The following is a 20,081-nucleotide window of genomic DNA, read 5'->3' on the forward strand; positions in this document are numbered from 1 at the left end:
GAATGACCTGGGAGTGCTGGTGGTTACATGAAGATGATTTTTATTGTATGGTTATGATTGAACTGTAATTCACAATTTGTGTTTTACTTGGGAAGTACTTGAAATTTCAGCTGTTTAAAGAAAGCTGTCATGGAACTTGTTGAAGAGATAAAAACTTGGCAGTCCCTGAAGTGGGAGTTTTGGTGATCCATACATTAGGCTTACTAATTTTGCTAATGGATGAGTTATGCCTTGGATTTTCACGTTGTGTTACATGACTAAAACTGCTTTTTATGGAAGGATGAAAATTGTACATGTTCCTTATTACCTGGTGTTTAAACAAGCCTATACTTCATGTGGGAGTGTTTTTGCAGAAAATGGTGCAGGTGAGTAATTTGGCTTTTTTATAGGCAATTAAAAAGGAGGGATTAGAAGAGAGAGGCTGCTTTGAAGCATGAAGGGATGGATGTTCCATGCCGAATCAAACCCAGGCTTTGGCACCCCTGCTCCAGAGCTGCTGGTTTAAATCTTGTGTTTTCTGGGTGGAAATGGAGAGAGAGCAGTGCCTGGAGTGACAGGAAGAGAAAAGTACTGGAAACTGGGAAGGTTTTGGGGTAAAGTGTTTGCTACAGCCAAAGCACTCGGCACTTTGTCCAAAGGTGAGGACACACAAGTTCTCCTCCCTCAGCGCTTCTCTCACTGGGAGGTACTGGGAACTCAACCCAGGAGCCTTTCACATGATGGGGTGACCTCTGCTTCCACACAGTAATAGCTGGTGTTTGATGTAAAGCCCCTTTAGTTCTGCTACCCAGCAGTTGTTTGTTTTTGCTTTTAAAGTATTTAAAGAAGATGGTTCAGTGTCTTTAAAGAATGTTATTTTGGACATGGTTCTTCTCTTCTGTAAGTGATATTCCAGTATAAAATATGATTTAGGCTTATTAATAGATGATTACTTGTATCAGGAGGCATTGTTGCGATATCACTATGGCTTTAATGAGATTTTTTTTTCATGTAACATTACTATGTTATGATTAGGAGGTTTTTTGTTTTCTTAAGCTTGAACCTTCATCATTTGTGTGTGCTTGTTATGAGGGGGAAAATCCCTCCAATTGCTTTATTCTCTAACTTGGTTATACTGCACAGAATGTTATGAAAGGGATAGATATGAGTTTGCTTTCCTTAGAGAAATACTCAAATTTTGAAGTGTTTTCATTTGATATGAAACTTAATATAGCAAGATCATGTTTGAACAGTTTTAAAACCTTCACCTTTACAGGAAAATTCAAGTTGGGGAGACCATGGGATATCATCTAGTCTTGCCTCCTGCACAAGGCAAGGTCAGGCCAAAACCTGCGTAAAACCTGTCAGGTGTGTGACCTGCAGCTGGGAAAAATAAAAACCCAAACCCTTTACTCATGTTTGACAAAACTTCTGGAAGTATTTCCCATTCTCTAGCTCTCCTCTGCTCTCTGCCCCAGCTCTGGTGTTTTGCAAGTCTGTTTCAGGTAGGTTTCTGTCCTGTTGCTTTCTCTCCTGTGTGTAAACAAAGATATCCATGAAAACTGAGGTTGGAGGAGGAATGAAACCCACATTAGGTGCAGCTTCCTTCCACCAGGAAGGAAGATACTGGGAACTGAGCTGTAGGCTTGACATGAAGGATTGCCAAGGTACCTGTCTGTGTCTGCTTCCCTGACTCCTTGGAATGTGATCCTGATCTCTTGTGAGAGTAGCTGGCAGCACGCAAACAAAGACTGCTGGTGGTTGCCCAGCCTTTTCTGCTCCAGGTTCCCAGCTGCTCCAGGAAAAGCCACATCTGCCTGCTGCTGGAGAAGGGTGTGACAGGTACAAGGTGACAGCAGAGCCTCAACGCTCCACCTGTGGCTCTAACCCAGCACATCTAATGCTGGGCTTCAAAATCTGTTGAGGTTGTTTGCAACCGAGACCTGACAAATTTAGTAAAATGTGGTGCAGATGCTGCAGCCTGTTTCCCAAATTCCCTAATGCTGGCTGGCTGAAGGGCCAGAGATTTGTCACAGTTTGATTTGAGGGCCAGGCTTTGCGCCGTGTATTTCGGCCAATCTCAGCAGTAGTTTACTGAATCCTGATTAATCAGTCACAGGTCCTTTGGGGCCCTTTAGAGGTTCAGGTGGTCTCCAGTCAGAGGAACTGCAGTCACCAACCTAGGGGTAAAATCCAAATTTTAGATAAGCCAGCTCCTGTTGGTGTCCTCACCCTCTTGTGATCACTTAATGATTTTCTTTGATTCTAATTTCAAAGATAGATTTACTTCACTTTTTGCATTAAGCACATTGTGCCTGGTGATGAAAGACCAGAGAAAAAGTCAGGTGGGTAAAGAATTTTGCACTGAAGTGCTTCTTACCAAGGTGCAGTTGGCAGCCATCTGTGACCTCACTCCTTTCTTTTGGACAGAAGGACCTAATTCAGTTAGGTTTCTTATTACTGCATAAAACCCGGATTGTTTTAACTTGTAAAAAATTCCAGCTACAGTTGGAACTCTTCACCTGGCAGTTTTCTCCTTGAGGTGCTTGTCTGGTGGGACAGCAAATCTTTCTCTCCTGAGAATATTCCTTATGCTATGAGCATCCCAATTTCAGTGAGCAAGGGAAAGGGACAGGTCAGAATTGTTTATGCTAATTGCTCAGCAAGCTGTATGCTCTGGAATTCAGTATTTCTTCAGAAGATCTGTGCCTTCTACTTTAATAATAATTCCCCCAGTTCACTGAATTTCAAATCACTTCACAGCTTGAATCAAGATGAGCTTTTCCCAGGTCAAACATGCTTTTAAATACACCTCTGATAACCTTTGTTATGACATTTGGGTCTTAATTAAACATTATTCAAGAGCGTTCTGATTGTACAATTCATAATGTTACAAGTTAATTGAAGTACCAAGCACCTTTAAAGTGCCTAAATGTAAGAAACTGATAAATCTTCACATGAATTTACTCAATTAATCTATTTTTTTCAATGAAGTAAGGTATAATTCTGGCAACTTGAGCTGTATAATAAAAAATGGGAATCACAGTGCAAGCAATTGTGTGTGAGTTAACGTTTCTACAAATCTGTTATTAAAATCAAGAGGGTGTAATTCATCCAATTAAGAATTTCCTTTTACAGTCAATAACTGTCAGTATTTAGTTTCATGTATGCCAAGAGCAAACTATTTGACTTGGACATAAAAGCCATAATAAAAGTTGAAGGAGCATAGTTGAAAATCTGTCCCTGATAAGAAGGGAAGGGAAAATAAAGACATTCATTGTTTTTCAAGGTGGACAAGACTTGGATTTTTGAATGAATTTTTGACATAGTGCATTCTCTCTACTCAGGAAGGCAAATACATTATCTGGTCAGCTTTCATCTGTTATAAATAATCTTAATTTTAAAGCAGCCTTTTAATCTTCAGCTTCAAAACCTGTGGTTCTCTTTATTTTCTTGTGTTTACCAGGATCCTCAGGACTCTTGTTCACAAAGCTTATTCCACACTGAGGTCATTAATTTGAGAGATTCTAAGACAAAACTTAATTTCTGACAAGTAATCCAGGCCATTAGCAAAGGCTGTGGCTTTGAGCTGAAAGAAGTTCAAATTAGGAACAGCAGGGGGCTTAAGTTTTCTGTAATTATTTGCTTTTGTAAGAAATTTACTCAACCCCCCTGTCTGGGGTGTAAATGGAAGGATGCACAACATCGTCCTTGTGCAACAATTTATTTGAACCAGGCTTCAAATGTAGATTGGGGACAATGTTTTAAGGTGCCAGAAATGGATAATAGTGGTTATTAATATGTTTTTCTACTCATGGTGGAGTCACAGAATTATGAAGGTTGTATCTTCTTTGTATCTTGTGGATGTTGGGGTGAGGAGGGAAAAGAGGAGGTGCTTGAGGGTTTATTTTTGTTTTATATACACTGTACCCTGAGGGTTGGTTGTTCATTTTTCATGATTTTTCATGATTTTTCATGATTTTTTATTTTGTATTTCCTGTGGAGGTACAGAGTTTTTGAATGAAGTGGCTCCTTTTCTGGGAACGTTTCAATGACTAAAGGTACATGATAGCAGATACTAAAACACCAAAAAACTTCAGGTACTGTCAAATGGAATATCCCAGACCTAAATTCCGTGAGGTGATAATGCATTATGGTCAACACAATTAAGAGAAAAAATAAGGGAAACCCAGCAGAAATTGTTTATTTCAGCTTAGTAATGGAGAAATACAGAATTTGCAAGAACAGCATCAGTTCACAGTGTCCTCCTGTGTGCTCCAAGATCTCAGCTGTCAGATTGTGAAAGCCACCAAAAGGTTCTGTAGGGGAAATAAGTAAGAATCCAAATGATTGCTCGGAAAAGGAGCTGAACAGGCAGCTACATTTCATCTGTTGATGCAGGGGAGAACAGCCTTGCTGCAGGTATTTACTGCAGAGTGGCACAGCATTATGAAAATGTAGGAAAACAATAAACAAACCAATCTGTTGCATCAGGATATGTGAAACCTGGTATAGAATCCCAAACTGGTTTGGGTTGGAAGGGACCTTAAAACTCATCTAGTTCCATCCCCTGCCATGGGCAGGGACACGTTCCACTATCCCAGGTTTCTCCAAGCCCTGAAATTTCCTTATCAGGGCTGTAGCAGAGCCCTGAGCAACTCTGGCACGGTCAAACTGTTCATCACTGTCAGCTGAAGAGAAACCTCCATGGGGTTCAAGTATTTACAGCAAAATAGGCTGAAGTTGCCCTTTAGAAGAGTCAATGTTCTTTGTGTCTTGTCAGCAAATGTGTCAGTAAAAAGAATCAGTCACAAAATGAGTAGGCCTTGCTATTTGGAAAGAAGTCATCTTCAGCTATAACTTCTTTTCCCCCCTCTTCATTTTGTCTGGAATAAATGCAATACCTAGAGAATGTTATGTCGGGTGTTAATAACAAAAAATAGCTCCTGGCTTCCTGGTGAAATTTCTCTAATTCACTTCTTTTTTCTGTGACTTCTTTTTCTTCTTTCTTTTTTTTTTTTTTTAAGTAATTTTGATCGTGTGCCTGAGTTTTGAAAGATGAAGTTGTTCAACATGGCTGAGAAGTATTTCGTAAGAGCCCTTTGATTGCTGGCCTGCTTGCAGCATGTGAAATTTTTGACAGCAATCTCGATCGATTCTTCCATGTTCAATAATGTGTTCATTCCAATGGTATTTCCTGAGCAGCTGGGCTTGCTTAGCTTTGGAGCTAAAACAGCAAAAGCAAGGAAGTGAATTTTCCAGCCCCCCTGCCCCCCCCCCCCCTTTTTTCTTGGCATGTTAGAAAATTATGTTAATTTTTTTTATCCTGTTAATGAAATGGCATGGAAACCACTATAATGGGGGGGGAGGGCAGGAGGAGCAGAAGTAGAGGACCAGGAGGAAATGGCACATTTTATAGCCCTGTGCATGGTGAAAGGGCCAGCTTCAGGAATTAGCTTCCCCTTTCAGAGCCAGTCTAATCAAAATTCATATAGAGCTGTGTTTCCTGCTGGTCTCTGCATTAATGAGTGCTTCTGTTTCAGGCAGATCTTCTGAAGTGCTAAAGGATGAGTTTTCTGCATTAAAACTAATGGTAGGTCTTCAGATAACAGGCAGCTTGTCCATTGAAATGCTGCTGAACAGGAATAGGATGTTAAAAAGTGGGATGTGAGATAGCAAAGGGAGAATTTGTGTGCTGTCTTATTGCATTGAGACAAATCTATATATTAAAAGTTGCTCATAAGAAATGTCTTTCATCCATGGAAAATGCTATTCTTCAGATTTTAGTCTTTTGTTCAAGCAGTATCTTTGTTGAATAGAGACAGGTTGAACATATGAAATTTGGGATACAGAAAGAATTGTTCCCTGTGAGGGTGGGGAGGCCCTGGCACAGGGTGCTCAGAGAAGCTGTGGCTGCCCCTGGATCCCTGGCAGTGTCCAAGGCCAGGCTGGATGAGGCTTGGAGCAGCCTGGGACAGTAGAAGGTGTCCCTGCCCATGGCAGGGATGGAATGAGACAAGCTTTGAGGTCCCTTCCAACCCAAACCACACTGGGATTTTATGATTCTAAATCTTCTGAAAGCACAGCAGTGCTGGTGTTTAGGACCATTTCCCAGCTGATCCAAACAGGGGGTTTGGATCTCTGCCTCCTGCCACTGTTAACATTCCTGCAAATCTGGAGGGAAACAGCCAAGCCCCTTCAGCTTCCCTGACTGTTCTCTCATGTTGCACCTTGTTAGTTTGCTTGTACATCCCAACAATTATAATCTTTCACTGAGGGAATTTCTTAAGGATAATTTCTGGTCTAAAAGGAGATTCTCCTTCTCCTCCCTTCTTCCACATGCATGGTGGTACTGCCATTCCCAAGGTGTGCAGGTGTGGCAGCTGAGCTAGGACAGACTTCAGCAAGCTGTGTAGGAATTGAAGCTGTTTGGGTTTGCTGCTTTGCACGGTTCATTTTAGCACACTGTTTGTGTCCTTTGGTGCCCCTTGGGTCAGTGCGTAGTTTGCAGAAAAGTTCTTACCCAAACCCACTGTGTTTGTGTCTGTTAAAACCTTTTTGGCTTCAAGGATGGCTTGAAAACACAGCTACTTGAGCTCATTTCACATCACATTTTCTTTACTACTATACTTTTTTTTTAAAGAGAGAAGCTTTTTAAAAACTTTGGGCGATTGTTAAAAGCCTTTACAGACGTCATGGTTTGTTCAGCTGCAGAAAAGGCATCAAGCAGACTTTTAAAGCAAGGCTTGCATAACACAGGGTGGCTTGTTGAGTGCAGCACCTGGAGGGCAGAGCTGGGAGCAGGTTCCATCTGCTCTGTCCTCAGGCAGAAGGCCTGATTGTGTAACCCCTCACAAAGGCTGGCGTGCAGCTGACCTTCATGTGTACCCACAAAATGCCCTCTATAGGTGGTGGATGCAGCTGGAGAGACAGAGAGAAGTGGTGGTGTAGAACCACAGAGTGGTTTGGGTTGGAAGGGACCTTAAAGGCCATAGGCAGGGATACCTTCCCACTATCCCAGGTGGCTCCAAGCCCTGTCCAGCCTGGTGCCCTTGGACACGTCAGGCATCCAGAAGCATCCACAGCTTCCCTGGGCACCCTATGCCAGGGCCTCAGCACCCTCACAGGGACAAATTCCTTCCCAATATCCCATCTAACCCTGCCCTCCTTCTGTTTAAAGCCATTCCCCCTTGTCTTGTCCACTGGAAGCCCTTGTGAAATGTCCCTCTGCAGCCTTCTTGTAAGCCCCCTTTAGGTGCTGGAAGGCTGCCTTAAGGTCGCCCTGAATCCTGTGGGGAAAGCAACACTCCATTTCTGAGGTTGTAAAAAGGGAGTGTAAAGTTGTAACTGCACCCCAAGCCTCTGTTCCCTGAGGTAGGTCCAGTCTGAGTCTATGGAATGTCTGTATCCAGAACGGAACACCACAGTTGAGAGTTCTTCTGTCATCTACTTGTAGATGAGCCCAGACTACCCTCCCCATTCCATTCCTGTTCCTTGCTTCGTTTTCCTGCCTGCAGTTAAAAAAATCCAGTGTTAAATCTGTGATACATGTTGTGACACTTTGCAGAGAAATGCTGTGTAGTGGCAGCAGTTTAATCAGGTTCCCAGAAGAGTAACAGTGCTGAGTTAATAGATGGCTGTGGCAGGAGCAGGTGTCATGGCACATCCTCCCTCTTTCTTACGCTGATGGATCCAAGTCCGTGCTTTTGGAATAGTCCTTTTCCATAAACTTTGTATTCATGGCCCTTCAGAGCCTGCCTAGGCTTCATGCAGATCATCCTGTGACTGTGAGTGCTCACCTAGATCCTTGGTAATGGCAAATTCACCTGATTCCAATATTTGGGAGCTGAAAGTTTAGCCAAAAGTGCTTTCTTGAGTTCCCTTTGCCTTGCTGCAGTGCGGTCTCTTTGAGTGTATAGGTGATTTGAGGTGAAAAACAACCTACCTAAGAATGAGGAACACTGGATAGCAGGCAGGCATCTGGAAATCTTCCTGCTTGTGAGGTACTGAAAGACCACAACTAATAAGCAAAAGGTGCAGTCCTGAGTTACAACTGATGCTGCCTGTCAGAATATTTTACAGTGCCAGAGAGGGGATTAAAGGAAATGCATGATAGCTTGAGTTAAAAAGCATTCGCTTCTTAAAAAAAAAAGACATAATATCCAAAATGAGTTAAAGATTAGGATTTATTGAAATTTGTGCTGTTTCTTATTGAGACAAACATGGCTTTATAATAATGTGTTATCTATTAATAAATACCTGTATTTAAAATGAGATTCTGAAGCGGTGTCATGTACAAATTTGGATTGTTAACAGCCCTCTCAGGGAATGCTGGGTGTGTAGAAAAATGAGTTTTCTTGCAGTTTATTGTTGGAATCTTTGCCTGCCAGCAGCTGAGAGGGCAGGCAGGTGACAGGAGCAGCCCTTTGGAGTTGGATCAGGTGATGCTTTTCTGAGCATCCCTCAGATGGCTGAGGTGTCCTGCTGCTGTTTGTCGGTGTCTGGGGTGTTCTGTCTCGGGAGATGAAAAGAACAGCAAGCAGGGCTCCTAGGTGACACTGGCAGCCTGCTTGGAAGCAAATTAAAGTCACAGAATTCGCATTTCTACCATTATCCCTGTGAATGACTGCAGTATGTGAACAGATCTGTGTTGGCAGCTGGGATTGAAGTGGAAGCAGGGTCTCGGGATCACCAGTGGGAATGGCTTTAGCATTGGTTGTTCCATCCCCAAGGCCTTGGGGAAATGGCAGAATGATAAACCAAGTTTATAGAAGTACAGATCAAGTCTTGTATCTATAATTCAACAGTGTAGCTCTCAGGACAACAAGCTTTAGTGTCTTAGCTTGAAGTATTAATATGTAGTTTCTATGATCTATTTTATTTTTCTTATGTTTTACTCTTGCCTGTCCCGCTTCAACTAATTTCAATAGCAGCAGAAGGATACAACTCCTGTCAGATGATGAGATGTAAAAAATTCTTCACTTAAAATGGGAAGATGAATCTGGCACTTAATTCTCTGGATGCCTCTTTGTTTGGTGAGAAGATAACTGAGAACTACCCTGGTTTATCCAGTGAAAATCCAGCTTCAGTCAGTGTGCTGTTTTGTTTTTAAGCTGAGGAGAAGCTGATGGATGGACACAATATATTAATTTTAATAGCCCCATCAGCTTGGGGGCAGAAATCAAAAGGATGAGCTCAGTCATGCAGAAGAATTCAAGTGGTTTTGTGCTCTTTCCCTTTAAAATAGAAGGTTTGTTCTATACTTTTCAGTAAATTGCAGGGATCAAACCTGCTATGCCTGGACATCAGAGATTTTATGAAATCTGGAATTTGCTTGAAGATAATTTTTTTTAATAGTACCCCTAGCTTGTGTCATGGTTAAAAAAAATCATAACTGATTTAACTTGATTTTTTTCCATTTCACATGAAGTTGAGCGATCCCTTCCCTCATCTTCACTGAATGGATATGAGTCAAGGGTATTTCATTATTCTATTTATAAAATAATGTAGTCTTATGAAGCAAGAGCCTTTTAGACTATGAAGTGCATAACAGGCATAATTGATGTGAAAGGAAGTACCATAACCCACGCTGAGAAATGAAAATTGAAATTATTGTGACTTTTATTATCCCATGTGGTTGAATATCCCTGGCAATAAGGCACGGTCTTCCTGGGGAAGCAATGCCAAACATTTTACCTCTCTCCTGGTGAGACAAAGACAAATGACTGAGTTGCATTTTTAGTGCGCATCCCGTCGCCCTCATTCCCTTTCCTGCTCAGCATCCAGTGTTTTTAGGACAGGAACGTGGTTTCCTTGTGCTGACAGTAAGATCATTATTGATGCCAAATGCTGACTTCTTGCTGGTAGCTCCTATTCTCTGCTTTGTTGTGAGATGTCTCTGTTCTTCATCTGAGTGAAGAACTGCCTCCAGTGAACTCGGGCCTGTTTAATGGACAAGTGCAGAGTGACAGGAGAGCACAGATCAGTGCCTTAATGCAACCCCTGTGGCTCCAGAGAGCCCCTGAGTTTGGGCTCTGTGTTGCTGGTCCCCTGCAGCACAATGTTGTTCTGGTCCAGATGCCTTCTCTTGTTTGCTGCTTGAACACTGATCCGTGATGACACACAGCGGATGGAGCGCGGCCTCTCCAGGAGACAAAAGTGGAATCACGTCCGAATTACTCCAAAGAATTGCTCAGGTGACCTAATTTTGCCTCCCACAATCAATTTGCCAAAGGAACCACTACTTGGAGTGATACTGTGTGTCTAGAGTTTAACCTGCAGTCTGCAAAAATGGTAAGGTTTAGGGCTGCTTTTCTTACAATAATAAAGACACTGAAGGCAGTGAAGTGTCCAAAAAAATCCAAAACATGGGCATATAAACAAGCAGCATCACAGGAACTGTGTCCCTGGAAGGTTTTGGCAAACCTGTCCAATCTGTCTCAGCATGAAAATGCTAATTCTGAGATGCTGCTGGTGTCTGAGGCATTTCATAGAATCCTAGAATTGTTCAGGTTGGAAAAGACCTTTAGGATCATCAGGTCCAACTGTTCTTTCTTCATGTCTGGGCATTTACATTTGAGTGGTGATAGTGTTGGATCTGCTGGCAGAATGTGAAACACCTGTAAGGAATTAAGAACAAGGAATCAAATAATTATAATAATTTTTGCGAAGAGTTCTTGGGAAAAGAGAAAATGCAACGCCTGTTTTGCATCACTTGGAATGACACGAGAAGTGTTTGCTTTCTAAAGTCAGTACCAGTAGTAGTTGCTGCTCACGGTGACCTTGCTGTGCAGCTGTTGCAGAGCAGGAATGCTTCTCCTGCCAGCAGGGTCATCTCTGCAGTTGATGATGAGCAGGCAGTGAGCGCCGTGTGCTGGGAATGTGAAACTCAGCTCCAGAACATCATCCGGGGTGGGCATCAGTGAGTGAAAGGTGTGTTCAGAGAGCTCCCTCTGCGCTTACTCTGATCACACGAGTTTTGCTTGAAGCTTTCTAAAGGTGTGTTTGAGACACCTGTGTTTCATTGATTAAAAATACTGGGTTCATTGCTGAGAATGGTGAAATTCTAAATTTTGGTAGAGAGCTTCTCCTGCGTGGGAAATGGCAAACGTGGCCTTTTACTGGCTACACGGGATGGAGGATTTCCATGGTTCTACTTTCCAGTGTGACCTCATTGGAGGGACAGCAACACTTTGTCAAGCAGAATCCTTTGGGGGTGTTTTGTGAGCTTGGCAGAAAGGTCCTGGAGCGTTTGGCAGCGTTGGAATGAGGTGGGATGCATGGAGGGTGTGAACCCCCGGAGCGGGCCCGCCTTTCAGAGCCCGGCATTGACAGTGCCTGTAGTCCTGCACTGCTCCAAGCGCCTCTGCAATGAAAGGTGAGCGGGAGCCGCTGCCGAGGGCCCTTCAGGACACACGGCGTGGGCTGCGAGCCAAATGACTTGTTTGGGTTGGCTGCCGCGGCTCCCGGCTGCTCTCGTCCCAGGGCCTGAGGGACTTGTCCCGTTCTGGGAGCGGATCTGTGCTAATTGCGGGCCGGGAGGAGCGGCAGGAGCAGGGCTGCGCTCGCCGCTTGGCCCGCAGCCCGGCCGGGGTGGGCCCGGCCCCGAGCGCTGCCGCCCCGGGCTGCGGGCAGGGTCCCCGCAGTTTGGGCACTGCCTCCGCGGGCATCGTGGAGCTCTCCCGGAATGTTAAACGCGACATCCCTTGCGCTGGGAGTTAGGTCCCTGCTCTGAGAGAACCCGGTGTTAGACGAGTAATTAAAGCAGATTTCTGTAGTTCGGGGATGAAGGGGGATGGCAGGACCACCAGGTCATGGGCTTTGCACCAGCAGCACAGGCGGCTGCAAAACAACTCGTCCAATTTACAGGAAGCCTTACAAGAAGTTGCAGGGCGATAAGTTGTGATGAGTAGCAGCAGAGCAACCTTCGAGTACCACTTAGTGCCCGTAGAAAGAGCTGCAGCAGCAGCCCGAACCCATGATGGATGTCCGCGTTTCCACCCCGGTGCGAGCGGGGCGGGATGCGGGAGAGGGGGCGTGTGGGATGCTCCGGAGGGGGCTGGAGGAATGTGCCGGCTATTTGTCTGCGCTTAAAAGTGGTTCCTCTGGAGGGGTCTGTCATCCCGGGAGGATGAAAAATGGTTGATCCCGCTCCGAGTGAGGAGGCTGCGCTCCCCGCGCGGCGCGCTGGAAAGCGCGGCCTGGATTACGAGGCGGGATGCAGCCTGGCAGCCCCGCACACTCGAAGTCTGGTGAATTTACAGATTTGGATCTTGAGAAAAACATAATAACAAATTTTTACTCTTAGACTAGTATTTAGTAACAAGTCTTTCCTCCCCCCTCTCTTCCTTTTGTTTTTTTTTTTTTTTCCTTTGGAAATGACCTTTTAGGTGTCAGAGAAATGGAAAAATATGCCATTGTTCCATGGTAGTGAACATCATTTTGAAGGAACTGGAAATTTGTTTTCAGGCTGGTGCAGGGAGACCTCTTAGAATCCCAGGGACATTAAATGTCTTGTTCCAACTCTCCTCCATGGGCAGGGACACCTTTCACTATAAACCAAGTTGCTCCAAGCCCCTGGTCTTGAATCCAAATCTGCTGCAGATACATGTGCAGGTCAATTCTGTGGTGAATACAGCTAAGAGAAACAATCAGTGTTAATCAGTCAGTGTTGAAGACAACTCTGATATCTGGAGAACGAGCTAAATCAGGAATTCTCTGTGTTAGGGGAGCAGCAGTGTGTGTTGTGGGACTACAGTGTCATCAATAAATGGATGTGTGTAGAGGCTGGGACCCAGAGCATCCCTTATTCCTGGTGAGGGAGTCCAGCCTCCCCCCTGGAACTGCTCCCGAGGATGGGCCTTATCCAGATGTGTCTCAAGGTCTGGAGCTGTTCCTCACTGAAAGTGAGCTCAGGCCCTGGCACAGCTGCCCCATGCAGTGGTGGAGACCCCACCCCTGGGGGGATTTAAAAGACCTGGAAATGTGGCACCTGGGCACACAGTTTAGTGGTGGAAGTGGCAGTGCTTTCCTTCCTTTTTACACCTGTATTTTTATTGCTTTTGACTCTCACTGGCATTGGGAAAGGATGTTTTGATTGTAGACGTGGGAGGGAGGTGCAAGGCAGCTGAAGGTGGTTTTTCAGGCTTGACTTTTTATGGGATTTTAGGCATGGAACCTAGAAACCTTATTCCTAATGTTGCTTAACTTCTTTTTTTCTGCCGTCCTGGTTTGTGAGTGAATAAGAGCAGGCATTTATTGATGGTAATTACCTCAGCATCCCTGCAAAAGCATTGGCAGGCTGGGTGTGAAAGGGGGTGTGTGTGTCACGCCCTCCTCCAGCTGTGTACCAGAGCCAGGTTCTGATGAAACCACTGCTTGGGAAGGGTTTTTGCATGACTAACCAGTCCAGAAATGGGGCTTGTTAATGGTGCAGAGTGTCATGGTGAGCAAACATTTATTAAGGAGGATCACAGATAAAAAACCTAATCGGTTCTGGGTAATTTGGACTGGTTTTAAGGAGAAAGTGTTGCCTTGGATGCAGAATGAACTAAGATCTGAGCTCAGGTTGTGGTCCAAGCTGATGGACACCACTTGCCTTGCACTTTCGTGGGTCTGGATAAATCCTGGATCCCATTAATACATATAATTATCCCGAAAGGCAGGTGCCAGGAGGGTGATGCCAGACTTTTCAGTGGTGTCCAGTGCCAGGATGAGGAGCAATGGCCATAATAACATGAACCACGAGAAGTTTCACGTGAACACGAGAAAGAACTTCTGTACATTGAGGATGGGAAAAGGCTGCTCAGGGAGGCTGGGGAGTCTCCCTTTCTGGAGCCATTTCATCCTCACTTGCATGTGTCACTTGCTGTAGGTAACCCTGCCTGGGCAGGAGCTTGGACTGGACGACCTCCAGAGGCCAACTCCGTGCTTCTGCCTTGCAGCTGCTGCTGGCAGGGCAGCGTGAGGTGTATCCCTTTCCCGAGAGGAGGTGGCCGAGGCAATCCGGGAGCTCTGCTGCCGCTCCCGGGCGGGCGGGGCTCCACTCCGGCGCTTGTTTGCTGCCGGCCGGCGCGGCCGGGCCCCGCCGCTCCGCTGCGCGCTGCCCGCCCCGGGGCGTGCGCCGGGCGCTCCGGCACCGCCGGCACCGCTCCCGCGCGGCCCTTCCCGCGCCCGCCGCGCCACGGAGCCGCCGCGGATGCTGAGCGGATTGACCCGGCCGAGCGGGCAGGAGAAAACCCGGCCGGATCCGCAGCCGTGCGGCCGCGCTGTAAACAATGAGCTCGGAAGCGGCTGCTGCAGTTCCCATGCCGTGAAGACGGGAGCCGGGCTCCGCGGGAGGAGGATGCGTGCCTGGATGTGAGCCGTGCCTCGGCGCCTCTCCGGGATGCCGCTGCCATGGACGCCGGCCGCCGGCGGGGAGCGCAGCCAGAGCCCAGCCTGACCCCGCCGCAGAGCGGGGTGTGACACCGGAGCCTTTTTTTTTTTTTTTTTAATTACTATTTATTTATTTCATTATTTTTTAACCGGGTTGCAGTGTTTTGTGGCTCTGCGTTTCCAGCCACCCGCCATCCATCCATTCATCCATCCACCCGTCATCCATCCCTCCCTCTCGGCGCCGATGCCCGCGGTGGCCGCCGCTGCCTGAAGGGCAGAGCCATCATGTACCTCCTGGACAGCAGCGAGCCGCCGGCCGCCGCCGCCTCCTCCCCCGAGAGGATGCAGCGGGGCACCCCGCAGAGGAAGACCGTGTACCGCATCTCCGTGACCATGGTGAAGAAGGAGCTGCTGGGGCCGGAGAGCGGCCGCGCCGGCCCCGAGCTGCCCCGGCGCGGGCGGAGCCGTCCGCCGGGCTCCTCCAGCCTCACCAGGGCCGGGCTGCTGCTGCTGGAGGAGGAGGAGGGCGAGGAGGAAGGCGAGGAGCGGGACACGGTCCCCAGCCCCTGCGGGTTCCGCACCTTCAGGACGCTGAGCACGGGGCAGCTGGAGCTGGGCCGCCTCAAGGTGCCCAGGAGAGCGGGGCCGCCCGTGCCCGGGGCGCCGCGGGGCAGCGCCGGAGCCGGAGAAGCCGCGGCGGCCGCCGCATCCCCGCCCGGGGAGGAGGAAGACAAGGACAGAGGGCCCGGGGAGCCGGCCCCGGGGGAGCGGGGCCACAGCCCGCGGCGGCAGCCGGGGCTGCTGCGGCGGAGCTTCAGCTTCAGGCACTGGAGCGGCGGCGGCGCGGAGCCGGCCCGGGTGCGGCGGCACAGCAGCTCCGGGTGCCTGCCCGGGCCGCCGCCGCCCTCGCCGCCCGCCGCGCTCTCCGCAGAGCCCCCCGAGAAGCGCAACACGCTGGACGTGGGCGAGGTGCTGAGCCAGGCGGACCCGCTGTCCCGGCTGGAGCGCTGGGAGCGCAGCAAGAGCAAGAACCGGACCCTGGATAACAGCGACCTGCAGCGGCTCTCGGAGCGGCTGGGCCGGGAGGGCCCCGCCGCCGGCACCGAGCACCGGCTCCTGCGCTTCTTCAGCGGCATCTTCGCCCGCAGGGACGGCCCAGCCGCTCTCTTCGGCAGCCCCCACGGGCGCTCCCCCCGCAGCAGCTTCTCCAGGTCCAGGGCTTATTTTAGCAGCCTCAGGAGAGCTGCCGTGGACATGCAGTCGAGCTCCGAGAGCATCAACGGGTCCCCCCATAAAGGTGCCCATCCTTGTCTCATCTGGGTGGCTCGGCATCGGTGCTGGGGGATGGATGGTGGGGCCGAGGGGGTGTTAGGTGCAAAGAGAGGGAGCTGCTGCCCTGGGGTAGATCAGGGTGGAGAAGCCCTGGCACAGGGTGCCCAGAGAAGCTGTGGCTGCCCCTGGATCCCTGGAAGTGTCGAAAGCCAGGTTGGATGGAGCTTGGAGCAACCTGGAGTAGTGTAAGCTGTCCCTGCCGATGGCAGGGGGTGGGACGAGATAGTGTTTAAGGTCCCTCCCAGTCCAAAGCATTCTGTGATTCTATGGATACAGCGTGCTTTGAAGCACATGGTAGCACAGCTCTGCAGAGTGCAGGTCAGGCTGTGTGTCCTCCTGAACCAAAAATCCCTCTCTGGGGTGATTGGTTGTGCATTCTAGGACAGCTGAGTGAGGCAAGTGTCGCTTGTTTAATAATGGAATAGAAGCTGAACTGGAGTGCTGCTGTATATAGGTCACTGGGTGGCCCAGTGCTGCACAGCAGTGGGACTTTCTCCTTTTGGAAAGTGTTCTGTAATCTGAAAGATGGGTTATGGTGGTTAGAAATGGGCATTGCTGGAGAAGTGAGTGAATGCTGGTGTAAATGTCTAAGCATTCATTGTAATAAAAGAGATTGAACTGAGTTAGATATTTTTGAAAAACACAGTACAGACTCAGAAGCCACATTCTTTGAATTATTTTATTATTTGAGTCATTTTATATAGAGCTGTGTACAAATTAGCCAGAGCATTTCTAGTCTAGGTGGAAATCAGATAAGGAATTCTAGAGGTTTGTGAATCCCTCAGATACAAGAAAAACTTGAACAAGGACCTTACTGTGGGATGGAGGTACCTTACTGTGGGATGGCAAGGAAGAGCTGACAGAGCTGCTTTCTGTGAGGATCTGGAAGGATCCTGGTATCATTGGCTGGGACGTGTCAAACCAGAAATGCTGGTTGTGGAGCTTTCTTCTAGCTGTGCTTTCAGATCTTTAATAAGTATCTGTGATGAAACATTTAACCAGCAGTTATAGTCGCCTTTGAGCACTAAGTGCTTATCAGGTGGCAAATCATCTCTGAGTAGTTGCTGCTTTTCTGAAAATACAGTTCTCAATTAGGTTAAGCTTTCATAAAGGCCCAGGTACAGCAGAGGATGGTGTGGAGCTGGGCCCAGGTGGTTTACTGGGGAAAGCAATAACCAGCTGCCAGCCCCTTCCATATCCAGAGCTCCTGCTGCGAGTGGAGTGTGCCCAGAGTTTGAGGCACGAGGAGCAGAGCCAAATATTCAGACCTAGTAACTGAGGACTGTAAGGTTTTATTGATGTAGAGGCATTCATGTGGGCTTATAATAATCTTGACGGAAATTGTGGTCTGACCTTGGTTAAAGTTCAAGGTAACCACAACAGAGAATTACTTCATTTGGCTCTTTATGCCTGTCCTGTGCCAGCACACTCCAGCTCCTGCTCTCTGCCACTGCACACGGTCATACACTGGGAGCACAGTCCTCCCAGCCTGAGAGGAGACTTCAGTTAATCAATAACTCTTGGTACACAGCACTAAGATGTTCAAGAGAGGTTCTTCTGTACGTGCCACTGCCAAATTTGTCTGGTGCAATGAAGCCTTGAGGCTTGTTCTCCAGAAAACGTGTCCCCGTGGCCCAGCGATGTGGCTGCAGTAGGCAGCAGTGTGACAGGCTTGTGTTACGGGTTAGCAGGCCTGCTGGGCTCTGTTTCCTTCCTTTCTTTACATGAAATTGCAGCTTGGGAAAAAAGCTTGTGCACAGTTAGAAAGCTGAACTTGAACTAATTTGTCTTTAGTTTCTCCTACTGTGTTGAGAAAAATGTTTAATTAGATATTACATTAACAGGCCAAATATCTTTTAATATTTTAAGGTTGGAACAAGCTGCTGTTTGGCCAGAACTTGTTCCTTTTAGTTGTGAAGTTGGTGTGCTCTTGACAGTCCTGTGCAATCCTGTTACTCCTGATTCTGAAGTAATTGCAGACACACAGATGGAACCTTAATTTCAGTGTGGGTTTTATTCTCTGGAAACTTGAAGAAATTCTTGGCTGTGAGGATGGGCAGGCTCTGGCACAGGGTGCTCACAGAAGCTGTGGCTGCCCCTGGATTCCTGGAAGTGTCCAAGGCCAGGTTGGACATTGGAACTTGGAACAACCAGGAATAGTGGAAGGTGTCCCTGTCCATGTCAGGGAGTGGAATGAGATCAGGTCCCTCCCAACCCAAACCAGGCTGTGATTTTAGGATTCTACACTTTTTTCCGTCATGGCCTTGGTATTCTCTGCATTTGGTGCTGTGCAGGAGTTATTTGATTTTGTACTTGCTACAAAAAGCCTGCCCAGGGTCTTAAGAGAAAGTAGAAATTTTAAAAAATGTAGCTTGGTGACATTTTTAGCTTCAAATGGGTATTGCGATACCTGCTTGGATGATATTTCCTGAAAAGAAATTGCTTTACCTATCACAGTCAGGTATAACAGAGTTTTGAACAAGTTTTTAAGCAGAAGAGTGAAGAATTTTTAAGTCTACTTGGTTTTGATGTCGCTGAGTCTGACTTAGGCTGTGAAGTCGGTAAAGGTTGATTTTTGGCTGGGATCAGTCTATGGACTCTCAGTAGTTATTCATGTTGTCACTAAACAGCCCTTGAGCATCAAGCCTTTTCCTTTTCTACCTGCAAACCACATTTGCTGTGATATTGTTGGTCTCAAATCCTATGCAAGCAACAATTCCCAAAACTTTTGCGAGGGGAAGCAGGGGATCCATTTATTTGAAGGAAGAAAGGTTTTCTATATGCATGACTGCTATCCCCAAAGGCAGAAAGAGAAACTTCCATAAACTTCAAGCCAGAGAAGTTATTTTTGCCTTAAACCATTTAGAAGACATTAAGGGGAATGTCATTCCTCATCTAAACTTTTTTCTCCTTGAAGTTTCATTATTCTTTCCTCATGAGAGGAACTCTTGCTGCTCCGGAGGAAGGAGGAGGATGGCTGAGGCTGAGGGTGTGAGGGGTGGTGTTAAAATAGTTTCTTTTTCAGTGGTTCTCACTTTTGGCTTTTGTTTTGAGATAAGTGTTTGAATAACCTCTCTTTAGGATATACTAAGCAGATTTGGTATCAAAATTGTTGACTATCAAAAAGAGTATCATTATAATATGATCAACTGCTCTTTTGAGGTTTTTTTCCCCTGAGGTTTTAGAGGAGTTAGTTTTAAGCTCTTATCTCAAATTCTCTGCAGCTTAGAGTCGTGGGAAGCAGAGCAGAGCTGCTGAGTGATCTCTGTTGGAGGCCTCCAGCCTTTCCTTGTAAAGCTTCACTTGAGATAGTTCTTGTTAGTTCTGTGTCATCTCCTTGCTCCCCTGGTCACTGCTCTGCTGTGCTCTGCCTTTCCCAGGGCAGCCCAGTCAGCCTGATGTGCTCTTACGGATGAGTGCACAGAGATCTGGAGCACATGGGATTTGAGCAGTAGGATGCAAATGCGCTGGAACTGCTCCTGTACGGCTCCCTGGGTCGTAGCTGCAGGTTTTTGGTGCTGTGCTGGCATAAGCATAATCTTTTTCAGCCCTGGAGGGTCCCTGATTTCATGAAGTAAAAGCCTTCTAGGACTCTTTCAGCCGTTTCAGTTCTTGTGAGTGTTGTCTAGAGGTTGTTATGAAAATAAAACCCAGCAGATAAACAGATTGCATTTGGGGTCAAGCATTTTCAAGCATTGTCTAAGAGGGTTTTTTATCATTATTTATTGGGTAGGTCTTGTGTCAAGCAAAATGAATGCCAGCTGCACTGATAGAGCCAGGTGATTAAGAACTGAACTGGTATTAAGGTCACTGGCTGAATTAGAGAATGAGATGGATTAATGTTTGCACAATATTGAAGTATGTGCCAGCTGCCAGCAGCTGTGGTCTTTGTTTTTCACTTTAAATTGAAAAGAAATGTAGAATTTTAATGCTTCTCTGTATAAACTTGACAGTTAAATGCCTAATGGTGGTGAAGGGTAACTTTGTTGGGACAGAGCAGTGAATACTTCTGTGAAGTGCTGTGCAGGCATTCATCTCCATCCCCTCCTAGACCGAGCTCTGTAAATTGAATTAGCATTGTGTTGTTTTGCCAGAGATCTGCCTGTTCCTTGGTTTACCACTGCAGGTAACGATGTGTTTACCTAATGAAGCTCATGCAGATGTCCAAAGAACAACTTGCACAAGGAAAAGAAACACTCAGAACATTATATTCCTTTTCCTTTCTCCTAATTCCTCGCCTTGAATCTGAGGTTGCTCAGTGTGATGGGAAGCCAAGTGCCACGTCCTGCCCTTGAGTCACAACAATCCCTGCAGCACTGCAGGCTGAGGGAGAGTGGCTGGAAAGGAGCTGTAAGGAAAGGACCTGGAGGTGCTGATCAGCAGCAGCTGAAAAT

General features: G+C 47.0%; 1 protein-coding gene across 7 annotated transcripts in view; it reads left to right on the forward strand.

Annotated features, from left to right (window-relative positions):
- Window positions 1-20,081, forward strand: part of AGAP1 (ArfGAP with GTPase domain, ankyrin repeat and PH domain 1) — a 309,343-nt gene that overhangs the window by 49,874 nt on the left and 239,388 nt on the right. The window contains exon 1 of one of the 7 annotated variants that reach the window (XM_063400011.1): window positions 14,066-15,652. The exons of 4 other annotated variants lie outside the window; for them this stretch is intronic. In XM_063400011.1, coding sequence (XP_063256081.1) covers window positions 14,641-15,652 — 1,012 coding nt within the window. In that variant the 5' untranslated portion in view covers window positions 14,066-14,640. Of the gene's footprint in view, window positions 1-14,065; window positions 15,653-20,081 lie in introns of those variants that run through there. 2 more of the 7 variants (XM_063400009.1, XM_063400010.1) reach the window with 2 other exon arrangements.

Source organism: Prinia subflava, chromosome 6, assembly GCF_021018805.1.
Source record: "Prinia subflava isolate CZ2003 ecotype Zambia chromosome 6, Cam_Psub_1.2, whole genome shotgun sequence".
NCBI lineage: Eukaryota > Metazoa > Chordata > Aves > Passeriformes > Cisticolidae > Prinia > Prinia subflava.